The 14,679-nt window shown below is 43.4% G+C and overlaps 1 protein-coding gene across 1 annotated transcript in view; it reads left to right on the forward strand.

Moving 5' to 3' along the window:
* DSCC1 (DNA replication and sister chromatid cohesion 1) overlaps window positions 1-14,679 on the forward strand; it is a 35,665-nt gene that overhangs the window by 11,908 nt on the left and 9,078 nt on the right. Inside the window, exons 4-9 of the mRNA XM_073676793.1 lie at window positions 425-553; window positions 5,846-5,936; window positions 6,023-6,161; window positions 9,126-9,178; window positions 10,772-10,926; window positions 11,527-11,675. Of these exons, the coding sequence (XP_073532894.1) occupies window positions 425-553; window positions 5,846-5,936; window positions 6,023-6,161; window positions 9,126-9,178; window positions 10,772-10,926; window positions 11,527-11,675 (716 nt within the window). The remainder of the gene's footprint in view (window positions 1-424; window positions 554-5,845; window positions 5,937-6,022; window positions 6,162-9,125; window positions 9,179-10,771; window positions 10,927-11,526; window positions 11,676-14,679) is intronic.

Genomic DNA, 14,679 nt, shown 5'->3' on the forward strand with positions numbered 1-14,679 from the left:
CCCCGCGCAGCCCCCTTGCGTGGCGTGGCGTCCCCGCGCAGCCCCCTTGCGCGGCGTGGTGTATGGAACTAGAGAAGGAAGTGATCAGATCGTGTTTCTGACACTATGAAAACTGTGGGGCTCCAATCATCTGACAGAGTCCAAAAGAGCTGTTTTATGCAGAAAAAGACACGGACAGTGTCACAGTTTTCCTATACAGCGTGATGTGTCGCAGCTTTTAGTTGAATGTTTCCCGGTTTATACATCATAGAGGTAATAAAGACCTAACTGGTTTCATTGCCCAGACTTCAGATAATATCCCAGTTATTGCCCCTACTATTTGAGCAGTTCCCCGTTGTCACTTATGTTACAGATTATGGTGCCACCCCATTTTCTTTCTTTTTTTTTGCACTTCTTTTTGCCATCATCTAACAATGTCTTACAGATTGCAGGATTTTCCAATCATTACTGGGAGCTGAGGAGGTGCAGACCCAAACTGAAGAGGTTAAAGAAACTTTTGTTAGAAAATGTCTATGAAGGACCAGAGAACGAACAAGAGGCAAATACATCAATGGTAAGCAAAAAACGGAAGACGGTCTGGCAGTGAGGAAGGGGCTATAGGATGGGGCGTCCAACTAGTGGCCCAGAATGGCTGTGAATGCTGCCCAACACACAAGCTCAAAACAGGGCTATGGAAGCTCCAGGACCGACCATCTGACCGGACACCAGCCCTTTAATTTTTCTGTAACACACACGCAGCATTCAGTACTGAACGCCACCACGGCGCACACAAGGCTGGATTAAGTCAGTGTCACTACGATCTCTGTGGGGGGAGTTAGAGCTCTGCTCACTTGTCCCGCTTCCACCATTGTAGCTGTGCAGCGACAGTCGGTTTGAGCTGAGTTGGCTCCTGCGGTCACATGGCGGACTGCAGCCTGCAATATCCCTCTTTCTCCAGTGTCTGGTTGACTCTGATCCTTTGTGCTATATATACAGCAGTCTCATGTCTCCTATGTGAAATATATTTACAGCAGTCTCGGGGTCGCCTATGTGATGTGTATACAGCAGTCTCGGGGTCTCCTAAATACAATTATGTCTGTTAATATGGCTGGATAATTTGAAAGAAGCTTCATCACTCCACATAATGTTATCTAAAATTACTGGATTATCTTCAATTTCGTTAAGCATAATCTCACTAAATTGCAGCCGCCTGTCTGGATCATCCTCCAATAAACCATGAATTAGACGTGGACGATAAGCTTTCCACCCAATAGATTTCAGGATTCACATGATAGAAGCTCGTGAAATTCCCAATTCCATAGAGGCTCTTCTGGTGGACTTTTTTGGACTCTGAACAAATGTTTCAGCAACAAGTTGTTTATTATCTTCTGTACAGACTGTTTTGGGTCGAGCAGTTTTTGGAGCATTAAGGATTGAGCCAGTGGCATTGAATTTGTCACGAATGCGGTAAATGGTTGGTCTCTTTGGGGCTTGAGTACCAAATGTTTCAACCCAATTTGCTCTAATGGTTTCAGCATTTTGAGATTTCCAATACTCGGTTAAAATCCATTTTCTTTGATCTGTATTTAAATTATTTGCCATTATGTGTTATCTGAATTATCTGAAAAGAAAACAGATTTGGGGGAGATCTATCTGTGAAAACTAGATCTGTGAAACTGGCTCAGTTGCCCTTAGCAACCAATCAGATTCCACCTTTCATTTTCCAGATTCTGTGAGGAACGAAAAGTGAAATTTGATTGGTTGATAAGGGCAAATGAGCCAGTTTCTCTTTACACCATGTTTGATAAATCCCCCCCTTCATGACCTTATTACACTTTCTGTCCACCTACTTTTGGACCACCCTGTGTGTATAGATATATATCTCTAGAGATTCTCTTTGTTAATATTCAATACATTCTCAGACAAATAGATTCACAGTTTAGTCAAAAATTCCCATAATAACTTAACAGGAGTAATTCATTACATTGGAGACAGCAAGGTCCCATCTGGAGTATTTTTTATATGGCAAAACAAAATCACACAAAAATCATCAATGGAAATCAAATTTATTAACCAATGGAGGCCTGGATTTGGAGTCACCCCCAAAATTAAAGTGGAAAAACACACTACAGGCTGATCCAACTTTCATGTAATGTTCTTAAAACAAGTCAAAATGAGGCTGAGTATTGTGTGTGGCCTCCACGTGCCTGTATGACCTCCCTACAATGCCTGGGCATGCTCCTGATGAGGTTGCGGATGGTCTCCTGTGAGATCTCCTCCCAGACCTGGACTAAAGCATCCGCCAACTCCTGGACAGTCTGTGGTGCAACGTGACGTTGGTGGATGGAGCGAGACATGATGTCCCAGATGTGCTCAATCGGATTCAGGTCTGGGGAATGGGCGGGCCAGTCCATAGCTTCAATGCCTTCATCTTGCAGGATCTGCTGACACACTCCAGCCACATGAGGTCTGGCATTGTCCTGCATTAGGAGGAACCCAGGGCCAACCGCACCAGCATATGGTCTCACAAGGGGTCTGAGGATCTCATCTCGGTACCTAATGGCAGTCAGGCTACCTCTGGCGAGCACATGGAAGGCTGAGCGGCCCTCCAAAGAATTGCAGCCCCACACCATTACTGACCCACTGCTAAACCGGTCATGCTGAAGGATGTTGCAGGCAGCAGATCGCTCTCCACGGCATCTCCAGACTCTGTCACGTCTGTCACATGTGCTCAGTGTGAACCTGCTTTCATCTGTGAAGAGCACAGGGCGCCAGTGGCTCCTGGATGAGCTGCACTACCTGAGCAACTTCTGTGGGTTGTAGAGTCCGTCTCATGCTACCACGAGTGTGAAAGCACAACCAACATTCAAAAGTGATGAAAACATCAGCCAGAAAGCATTGGTACTGAGATGTGGTGTGTGGTCCCCACCTGCAGAACCACTCCTTGTCTTGATAATTGCCAATAATTTCCATCTATTGTCTATTCCATTTGCACAACAGCATGTGAAATTGATTGTCAATTAGTGTTGCTTCCTAAGTGGACAGTTTGATTTCACAGAAGTTTGATTTACTTGGAGTTGTATTCTGTTGTTTAAGTGTTCCCTTTATATTTTTTTAGCTGTTTGTCAGGGCTGCAGCTATTACATAGTAATGTCACTAATAGGGCTCGTGCAGACCACTGAAGTTTTAGTCCAAGTGTGACCCAATGTTATTCACTGAGGCCGTGCACATGTCCGATTTTATCTTTCTCCCTCGCAACGTGCACGATTTGCCTCCGATAATCGAATATCTCTCACTCATTCATGTCTTTGGGTCCATGGTATACATCGGACCGTATTCTAATAACATCCAAGTACGGTCCGATTGTCACGGACTAACTGACTGGAGAAGATGGAGAAACTTTTTTTTTTTTTTTTTTCACCGCATCCAATAAAATTGGATTTGCGTAATCGTGTGACCCCGGTGTTAGATATCTCTAAAGTAAGTAAAGCAAATCTAAAGGAATATTACTTATACTGATCCTAGCCAGAATCACCGGAAACACTCATCACCCGTACATAACCAGACACAGTGGAGACGTTGCCTGATGACCTGGTAGCGGCCGTCTCACTCCTCCGCAGCACTTAAGTCGTCCACGCACGTCTCACAATATTCTCCTTCTTCTGAGAGCTTTATCAGCTTTTCTTTTTCCATCGATGACTTATTTAAGCGCCCAAAAGATGTTCGTTACTTTGTGCGCCCTGTGTCCTGGGGAGGGGGAGTAGGGAATCAGAACAGACTAAAAAACAACACCGGCATTTAAAGAGGTTTCCGGTTTCAGAAAATCTCTTCTCCCCCAGCTGCAGTTTGTTTTAAAAAGCAAACAAACCGCCTTACTCACCCGTCCCAGGTCCATCTCTGCTGCTCCTGGTGTCTATTGTCTGCAGCGCTGATGGTCATGAAGCCAGTCAGCTCTGTTTAAATAGACTGCGTGTGCCGCTGAGCTCATTGATTGGCTGCAGCGCTGTCAACGTGACATCAGCACCGCAAAAAAATAATGAAAGCCAGGAGCAGCAACGGAAACTCCTGGACCCAGGAGGGGGAGCAATGCACAGCTATGGGACAGGGGTTTTCTGAAAACAAAAATCACTGTAAGGCTGCGTGCCCACAATGCGGATTTAATGCGTTTCTGCGGCTGCATTTCCGCCGCGAAAATGCATTAAAAGCGCATGTTGTCTGCCATGTTTCCCAATGATAATCCGCATGTGCTGTGCACATGCTGCAGAAATTTCCGCTGCGGATTATCATTGCGGAAAAATCTGCAGCACTACCAATTATTTCGCGAAATCGCCGCCATTGACTTGCATTGAACCACATAACATCTGCATATATGCGGTTCAATGCACTGATGGTACCCAGGTCTGGAGAAGAGGAGACCCTCCTCCAGACCCAGGTACCATAATACCTATAGTTAAAAAAGAATTAAAATAAAAAATAAACATATACTTACCTTCTGATGGCCCCCTGTCTGCTCCCAGCGGTGCTGCTGGCTCTTCGGCTGCTCGCGGTGGTAAAAGGACCTTCCATGACATCATTTAGTCATGTGACAGGTCACGCGACCACGGATGTCGGCGGTCGCATGACCTGTTACATGACTAAATGACGTCATGGGAAGTCCTTTTTAGAGCATCGCAAGCCGCCGAAGACACCGGACGCACCGTAGAGGAGACCGGGGGCCATCGGAAGGTGAGTATAATGTTTTTTTTTTTTTTTTATTCTTTTTTTTTACTATTGATGCTGCATTTGCAGCATCGTAACTTGATCACACTATATAAATCCATGCCGTTTGCATGGATTTATATAGTGTGACCAAGTTGACAAGCACTTTCCAAGTGATGCTAAAATCGCTTGGAAAGCTCTTGATAACCCGCATGCGGAAATGCATGTGAAGAACGCTTGACAAACGCTTCTACCTGGCGGGAAAAAGGCATGTACAATCAACATGTACAATCCGCATGCATTTTTTCTGCCAGGGAGATGCTTAAACACTCAGGAAAAATCCGGAGCATTTCTGCTTCGTGGGCACATAGCCTTAGTTTCGAAACGGTAGCAATTGGAGCCTGCATCCATCCATGTACAGCTAGCTAAGTGCGGCCTGTACAACACAGCCGGTATCCATACTGTTTTTACAAAACCAGGAAAATCCAAAAATGGAGTTGTCTGGTTTTCACAGTCCTTCACTGTTGCAGGCCCCAAATCGTGTCCTCTTGGCCTTTATAGGAGACTGAGGTTAGTTCGCAGGGATAAGTTGCCATCTACGTAGATTTGGCTGCACGTCATATAACCTGGAAGTGTGACTTATAAGACCTATTATTCCTTCAAAACTCCTTGAGAAAAGTCCCGAGCTGCTCATCACAGCTGCAGATGTATTCTGATTTTGGAAGGGCGACCTGCTTCCTTTTCTTCTCACTGAGACTTTGACATCCTAACCTGTGACCATCCAGGATGTTCCTGAGGCTTCCTATGCCTTGGTAACAATTTAGTATCAGCAAAGTGGATGAGATTTGGCCATATCTGGTCCACACGATGCAGATATTAATCTTGTATTCACAGCATGACTATTTATTCTCTGTTGTTCCTCTCTGGATTTCTGCTATGACAGTGATTACCTGGGGTCAAATCTGCACCAAAATCTACCCGAAACAAGAATTTAGTTGCAGATTTACCGCCGTTCTGTTGCAGAAAATTTGGATGTTTGAACGGGACCCTAAGTACTCCAATGCATCCGAGCTTGTCCAGGTCCTACATAGGAGAGAAGTGATATAATGGATAGGCGGGACACTAATATATATATCAAATAATGTCTTGCTTCTGTCTTCGGTTTCAGTATACCACAGAGGACTTATTGAACCAGATCCAAGCAAGCTCTGAAGAGTTAATGGACCACCTGAAAGTCATCCACGCCTGTAATATTAAAGGTGACGTTCGCTGCCCGATTAATGATGAGGCCGTATGGACACTGCTCCTTTTAGTTCTTATCCTGATTATTATTTTATTTTTTTAGGGTTTTGGAGACTTTTGGACTTTGATTATGAAATGAAGCTCCTGAGCCACATCACTCAGCTAATGGACTCCGAGTCGTGGTCCTTCAGCCGAGTGCCTCTGAAAGTTTGTCTTGAAGAACTTCGAATTCTGGAGCCGGAGTAAGAGATTTAACATCTTGACTGTTCAGTATGAATGAGCCCATTGGGGTCAATTACAATTATGCGTCCGTGAAGGGGATGGCTGCTGTAGCTGTATTCACATCTCTGTGAATTTTCGGACTGGTCCACTGGTCTTCTGACCTGCACTCAACTGCCTCATATATGGCTCAGTAGACTCGCGGCCGCTCTGTACTCGGACCAAGCAACATGGAGATGTGAATACGACTTTAGTCTGTCTAATGGAAATTATAAAGGCCACGATGAGCTAATATAGAGGAGTTAGTTGGCTGTTCATGACCCCTTTTCATTAAACCAAAAACTTTTTGTTAAAGGGGTGGTCCGATACCTATAAGAATATCATCAGGGGATGGTGATAGAAGCAGGGTAAGTGACTGCAGCGCTGCCCCCTGAAGTCGCGCTGTTTCACGAGGTGATAGAAGCTGCGGGGAGGTGGCTGCAGGGCTATAATCATCCAACGAAACATCATAGAAAGTAAAGAAAAAAAATGACAGATATAGGGAGAATGGTAGAGAATTTTACAATAAAGCAAATCCCAAAAGTGTTTAGGGCTTAGATCTAAGGGGCTTTTCAGGTATTGGACATCCCCCTTTAATTAGGACTGAAGATGCCTAGTGAAAAAAAAATCACATTGGCTCCAACATTCCCCTTAACCCCTTCCCGTTGTGGCTAATTTCCATTTTTGCTCTTACATTTTTTCTTCTCTTCTGCGAGCCATAACTTTTTTTGTTTTATTTCTTTGTCGACGTGGCCGTATTAGGATGTTTCTCTTGTGGGACGGGTTGTAGTTGTGATTGACACCATTCATTTTACCATATGATCAACTGGAAAACGAAGGAAAAAAAAAAATTCAATGTGGGGAAAATAAATCCTGCAATTGCTTCTACCATATGCTGCAGAACTTCACTATTGCAGTATATAGCAAGAATTACGGTTTGTGCCACATGGGAGTACAAAGATGGTGGGACTGAGGGGCCTTCGGTTAGTCCCCATGGGACCTGTTGACTTCCCTTTATTTTGTAGTGTGGGAGTAATGGACGCCCAAAGACAGAAGCATCTAAATAATGAAACAGAGCCTTGCCAGCCCCTTTAGGACCAACACCAGTTCCTCATTAGATTTGAACCCAGTCCGTTAATGGGATTATATCAAGCCAGAAACCTATCCTGGTAGCATGTGACGTTAAAACCAGAACACGGACTTGTGAATTTGTGGATCGAGATCAGCCCAAGGTTAAATTGGATGTTTAATTGCCTTAAGGTCACACTAGACAATACACTATATACACAAGGGTTAAACATATACATGTGGTAGTACAATAAGTATAAGCAAAGGATACACAAGCCAGTTACCGGCTTGATGTTAGGCCTTGGTACTAGCAGCCACATGAGAAGTGTGGGGGTGCCAGCTGTTTACAGGGCTGTGGTGTTGGTATAAAATGTACCGACTACAATTGGGTACAGTAGTTCAATGCAGTTTGTGGGGAATATTTTTTCATAAGAATTTGGGAAAGTTATGAAATGTCCTATAAATGTCTGTCCTATTCCTGATCTAAGGGTCTAGACTTTTAGCTGAGATGAATCTGTGCTACAGTAAATTTATCACTTAAACATGAGCCATGTATGAGGGAGTCGGAGTTGGGGTCATGGAAATTGAGGAGTCTGAGTCGGAGGTTTGTATCAAGAGAATATAGTCAGCACTCCATATAGCTAGGGTGGTGCACGTGGAAAACAATGTTTCTAGGATAAGCAAATCCCGGCACTCACGTGTTGATGGTTGATTCATTTATTCCACAACTCAGTCGGAGGTTTGGTTTACTGACTCTACAGCCCTGTTTCTTTCAACACGATACACGGTGTGACCTCCCTTAGAAGTGAACCAAGATCCAAGCCTCACACGAGCAATTAACCCCTTGGTCGGTCACTCCCTTTCCCGCCCCCCTTGATGGCCCCAGCTTCCTTCCCCCTGGGCTCTGGTAGCTGAAACTCTAAAACCTATGATGGATCATAACTTCTCAACGGAACAGGGAGGAGGTTTCGGATCCGGCCGAGCCCCCCTGTTACACTTGGAGACCAAACTCTGCTTTGCTGCCTGGCTTCTACTAGCCGTTCTACGCATCTCCCCACCCTTGTCTGCTAGAACACCAGGGCTGTGGAGTCGGTAAGCCAAACCTCCGACTCCTTAATTTCCATGACACCGACTCCCTCATACATGGCTCATGTTTAAGTGATAAATTTACTGTAGCACAGATTCATCTCTGCTAAAAGTCTACACCCTTAGATCAGGAATAGGACAGACATTTCATAACTTTCCCAAATGCTTATGAAAAAATATTCCCTACAAACTGCATTGAACTACTGTACCCAATTTATTATATATTGTGCAAGTCGGCGTTGGTCCATTTTATACAGACTCCGACTCCACCAAAATGGGCTCCGACTCCAACTCCACAGCCCTGTAGAACACATCGAGACCCAGGCAGGCTTTCGTCCCGTACCCGAAAATATAAGCGGCATATGGCTAGGACTTACAATCGCTTCATAATTTCTTATGAAATGTCGGCTCCTGTCCGTCTGGGGGGGAACCTTTTGAAGCCTTAAAGCACCTTGGGCTCCCAGCAGGGGTTCATCCTGGTAGGAAGGCCTTGGTAGCAGCTAGGCTTCTGGAGGTGTGAGCTTTTCTCACTTTGGAAGCTGGACCACCTGCTGAGCCAGATGTCCTGTTTCAGCTTCACATTTTGAAGGAGGTCTATAGTCTCGGACCGGCTCTGATCCAGTCAATTGGCATGAAACTATATCCCCCATATTCTTCAGAGAAGGATTTCAATGTCTCCTGATTCTGCTGCAGGAGACCAAGAAAATGTTCTTCTATAGTGTGATTTGAGCGCATGATTATTTTAATGTTCTTGTCCAGTTATGTGTCCCGTAATCCCTTTTTTCTTTTCTTAGAGAGATGATTGAGCACTGCTTAGAGTGTTTCGGGAGAAGGTTTTCTGAAGACGGTAAGATTTGTTGACCTTTTCTCTTCCTGTACTTTCCCAATATTGAGAAGCAGCATCTGTAACACTGAGCGTCATTACACAACTTACAGGGGGATTCTGAAGTTTAAAAGTTATCCCCCCCCCATCCACTGTATAGAAGATACATTTCTGATTACTGGGGTCTGACCACCGTGGCCCCTGCTGATCCTGAGAACCAGCGGTCGGCTGATCTTCAGCGATCCTATTAGAATGAATGGAGATGTATTGCGCATGATCGACCATCTCCCCATTCAGCCGGGAGGTCTTCAGAGGATCGGTCGGGGCTACAGCAGTCAGATCCCCAGCGATCAGAAAGTTATCCATTATATAGAAGATAACGTTTTGAGGTCCGACTGCCTTGGCTCCTACTGATCAGTGCTCTGAAGACTGGGAGCGATGGCGATTGCTGAGCTCTGCACTTGGCTGATCTGCGACACTCTTAGTTGAATGAATGGAGAAACAGTTCGCATGATTGACCTCCGCTCCATTCCGCCGTGGTTCTTGTGATCGGTGGGGGCCACGGTGGTCGAACCACAGCGATCAGAAAGTTCTCCCCCGATCCTTTGAATAGGAGATGACTTAGAAACTGGAGAACACCCCTCTAATGGTGCAGTAAATGCATTATTAGCAAGGCTTGGTGTGTTGCTGGTTTCACCCCTTCCTGACCTGATGTTTTTTTTTTTTCCCCCCTTTTTGCACTTTGGTTTTTTACATTCCTTTTCTTCTAATAAATTTTCTTTTTCATTTTTCCGCTGAGATGGCTGTAAGAAGACGAGTTGTAGTCTCTAATGGCGCCATTCATTTTACCAGTGCTGCAGTATATAGTATAAATCCGTCTCCGTTCTTAGAAGCCAGTCCCGCTGTGTATCACTGCCATTATTTGCTGGGAGGGATTCTGGCTTTATTTCTGAGCTTACATTAAAGGGGTATTCCCATTTCTAAGATCCTATCCCAATATGTAGTAGTAATAATAATGTTAGCAAATACCTCCAATTAGAAATGTAGTATAGTTCTTCTGATTCACTATGTCTCTTTCCTCATGTGCAGGACATTGCAGGATCTTAGGTATCCATGGTTACGACCAATAGCAGTTAGCTAACTGTCACTGTATCAGTGGTCACATGCATGGATACCAAAGGTCCTGCAATGCCTTCACATGAGGAAAGAGACATAGCGTATCAGAAGAACTATACTACATTTCTAATTGGAGGTATTTGCTAATAATAATAATAATAATAATATTATTACACCTACTACACATTGGGATTGGATCTTAGAGATGGAAATACCCCTTTTAAGGACAGTGACCCGACATACAGGGCTGCAGCTCAAAGAAATGACTTTGTTTTATTATATCACACAGAACATGAAATGTTATCAGGTAGACTCATTGCATAAAAAAAATAATTAAGGTGGCCCCCCCGGTGTTTTTTTTTTTTTAAATTCCATTTCAGACCATCCATTCTGGTGGTCACACAGGCCCAGTAACGGGGGTCCCAGCGATTATTATACACTTATCACCTATCCTGTGAATAAATAATAATTCTAATTTTTTTTTATATTTATTTTTTCCAGAAGAAGCGTTCTTTGCATTAGATGAGGACCAGATCTGCCGAGCGACCGCCCAGATGCTGCTGCAGAACGCGGTGAAGTTCAACCTGTCAGAGTTTCAGGCAGTTTGGCAGCAGAGCGTCCCCGAGGGAATGACGGCCCGGCTGGATCAGCTGAGGGTAAGCCCCTCATCTGGAGCCTCCTAGTCCGTCGTTGTATTACACATAGGATTTGTAACCAGTTTTCATGATCCAAACTACATATATTATTTAGATAGAGCCCTTGGACCTGATGAAACTGGTGTACTTACCTTGACAATCCATGTCAGAATGCATTGTGAAGTCCAATTATACAGCACATGGATTTTCAGCGTAAGTACAGAAGCGTCATCAGGGCTAAGAGATCTGTTCATTTTGTGAAATCCGATTACACAGCCAAGTTGCATAAGAGATCTCTTGTCCCTGACAAGGCAGGTGTGCTGACTCTGAAACGACATGTCAGAATAGCCATGTAGAATAAGTACTCCAGTTTCATCAGGTCTGTTTAATTAATAGTAAAGATAGGTTAGCAAAAAAAAAAAAAAGGAAACGGAAGGAAGCATGATTGCCGGATCAGACTACAGAGTTTGTGGTCTGTAACCATGGAGACGCACAGATCTGCATAGGAGCTGCAGACACAGAACGGATGGAGATTTTCATTCAAGATTATATGAAAACTTACTTAGTTTTAAAAAATTTGCAAACTTTAGTTCCCCTCTTTCAAGCCTGCGTTTCCCTTAGGGACTTGCCTTGGTGGACCGAACCTCCCGACCTGAGACCATCTTTCTCCTGAAGACAGAGGATCTGCCCGAAGACACTCAGGAGAGGTTTAAGACCCTGTTTGGTATGAGAGAGAAGTGGACAGAAGCGGACATTTCTCCGTACATACAGTAAGCCATTGTCTGTTCCTTATTGGCCCCTGGGTGAGGGCATAGTCTGTGCCCACTGGGCCAAAAGTGCCGGGCGGGATCCTGTATAGACCGTATGTAAAGGGGCGTTCCTGTGTCAGTAACATAGGATATGCCATATCTCGACTCCCTGCATTAGAGGGATATCCACCATTGAGGGTTTGTGTTTTTTACTTGCATATATTTGGTTCTAAAAATCATTTTTGCCATTCAGTTTCATTTAAACATTTTGCACAGTTTGGCTTTTACAAGGTCTTTGTTTCTCTGTACGTTCAACTGTGACGTGGTCCTAAATCAGCTGAGAGGAGCTCGCTGACAGATTCTTAGTTAAATCATTCTGCAGTCCAACACACAGAGGATATAGAAGGCAACATTTTTTAACGAAACAGAATTGCAAAAATTATTTTTAGCCCAAAATAAATACATTTAAGTAAGAATTTTTTTTTTTTTTTACCCAAATGTTGACAACCCCTTTAAAGCAGGGGTGGGCAATTAATTTTCCAGAGGGGCCACATGAGAGACCGTGACTTTTGTGGAGGGCCGAACCAATAGGCTGAAACTAATTCTGCTCAGTATTAACCCCTTTACAACCCAAGGGTGGTTTGCACGTTAATGATCGGGCCAATTTTTTCAATTCTGACCACTGTCACTTTATGAGGTAATTACTCTGGAACGCTTCAACGGATCCCCCTGATTCTGAGACTGTTTTTTCGTGACATATTGTACTTCATGATTGTGGTAAAATTTCTTCGATATCACTTGCGTTTATTTGTGAAAAAAATGGAAATTTGGCGAAAATTTTGAAAATTTCGCAATTTTCAAATTTTGAATTTTCATGCCCTTAAATCAGAGAGATATGTCACACAAAATAGTTAATAAATAACATTTACCACATGTCTACTTTACATCAGCACAATTTTGGAACCAAATTTTTTTTTTTATTGGGGAGCTATAAGGGTTAAAAGTTGACCAGCGATTTCTCATTTTTCCAACAAAATTTACAAAACCATTTTTTTAGGGACCACATCACATTTGAAGTGACTTTGAGAGGTCTTTATGACAGAAAATACCCAAAAGTGACACCATTCTAAAAACTGCACCCCTCAAGGTGCTCAAAACCACATTGAAGAACTATATTAACCCTTCAGGTGGTTCACAGGAATTTTTGGAATGTGGAAGAAAACAATGAACATTTAACTTTTTTCACAAAAATGTTACTTTAGACCCAATTTTTTTTATTTTCGCAGGGGTAACAGAAAAAAATGGACCCCAAAATTTGTTGTGCAATTTCCCCTGGGCACGCAGATACCCCATATGTGGGGAAAAAACACTGTTTGGGCACACGGCAGGGTTCGGAAGGGAAGGAGCGCCATTTGACTTTTTGAATGTAAAATTTGCTTGAATAATTAGCGGACGCCATGTTGCATTTGGGGAGCCCCTGACATGCCTAAACAATGGAAACCCCCCAGAAGTGACACCATTTTGGAAACTAGACCCCTCAGGGAACTTATCTAGATGTGTGGTAAGCACCTTGAACCCCCAAGTCCTTTACAGAATTTTATAACATGGAGCCGTAAAAATAAAAAAATCTAACTTTTTCCACAAAAATGATGTTTTAGCCCCAATTTTTTTATTTTCACAAGGGTAAGAGGAGAAAATGGACCCCAAAAACGTTTGTGCAATTTCTCCTGAGTACGCCGATACCCCATATGTGGGGAAAATACAGTGTTTGAGCGCACGGCAGAGTTCAGAAGGGAAGGAGCACTGTGTGACTTTTTGAACGCAAAATCGTCTAGAATTGAGAGCGGACGCCATGTTGCTTTTGGAGAGCCCCTGATGCGCCTAAATAGTGGAAACCCCCCACAAGTGACCCCATTTTGGAAACTACTCCCCTCAAGGATTTTATCAAGGGGTATAGTGAACATTTTGAACCCAGAGGTACGACACAGAATTTGATAACATTAGGTCATCATATTGAATAAGTTGTCATTAGTCTTGAGCGCAAGTGCTCGCTACTTGAGTTTGCATCGGGTACTCGGGTATGCACCAAGTATCGCGGGTGCTTGAGTCCCCGCTCACATGTTTCATGGTTATTAGACACCCCAAAAAAAAACATGCGGGGATCGCTCGTGCATGGCAGGCAATCCCCGCGAGGTTTTTTTGGCCGCGAAGCATATGGGGCGGAAACTCGAGCACCCGCGATACTCAGTGCATACACGAGCACCCGATGCAAACTCAAGTAGCGAGCACTTGCGTTCAACACTAGTTGCCATATCGTCGTCTATTTTTTATTTTTTTTTTACTTTTGAAAAAAATCCCAACCCTAACACAACCCTAACCCTAGAGTTTATTTTTTACGCCGTTCCTCGTGCGGTATAAGTGATGAGATTACTTTATTCTTCGGGTCTGTGCGATTACAGCGATACCAGAATCATATGGGGTTTTCATGACTGACAGCTGTCACACACTAAAAGACACCTTTTTTTTTTGTAAAATCTAGTTTTTGCATCGCCATATTTTGAGAGCTATAATTTTTCCAGATTTTGGCAGACAGTCATGTGACGGCTTGTTTTTTTGCGGGATGAGTTGACGTTGTTATTGGTGCCATTTTCAGGCACGTGACATTTTTTGATCGCTTTCTATTCCGATTTTTGGGAGGTAGAATAAACAAAAACCAACAATTCAGGAATTGTGTTTTTTTAAATTTTTTTTATTCTGTTCCGCGTGTGGTAAAATTGATAAGGCAACTTTATTCTTCGGGTCAGTACGTTTACAGCGGTACCACATTTATATCGTATTTCTATGTTTTTCACTTTTACACAATTTTTTCTATAAAATAGCTTTTATTATTTTTTTGCATCACCTTATTCTGAGAGCTATAAATTTTTTATTTTTTGGCTGATGGAGCTGTATGGCGGCTTGTTTTTTTGCGGGACAAGATGACGTTTTCAGCGGTACCATTTTTATTTATATTCGTCTTTTTGAT

This window comes from Phyllobates terribilis, unplaced genomic scaffold, assembly GCF_046119375.1.
Source record: "Phyllobates terribilis strain yellow unplaced genomic scaffold, ASM4611937v1 Scaffold_4__5_contigs__length_816908805, whole genome shotgun sequence".
Taxonomy (NCBI): Eukaryota; Metazoa; Chordata; class Amphibia; order Anura; family Dendrobatidae; genus Phyllobates; species Phyllobates terribilis.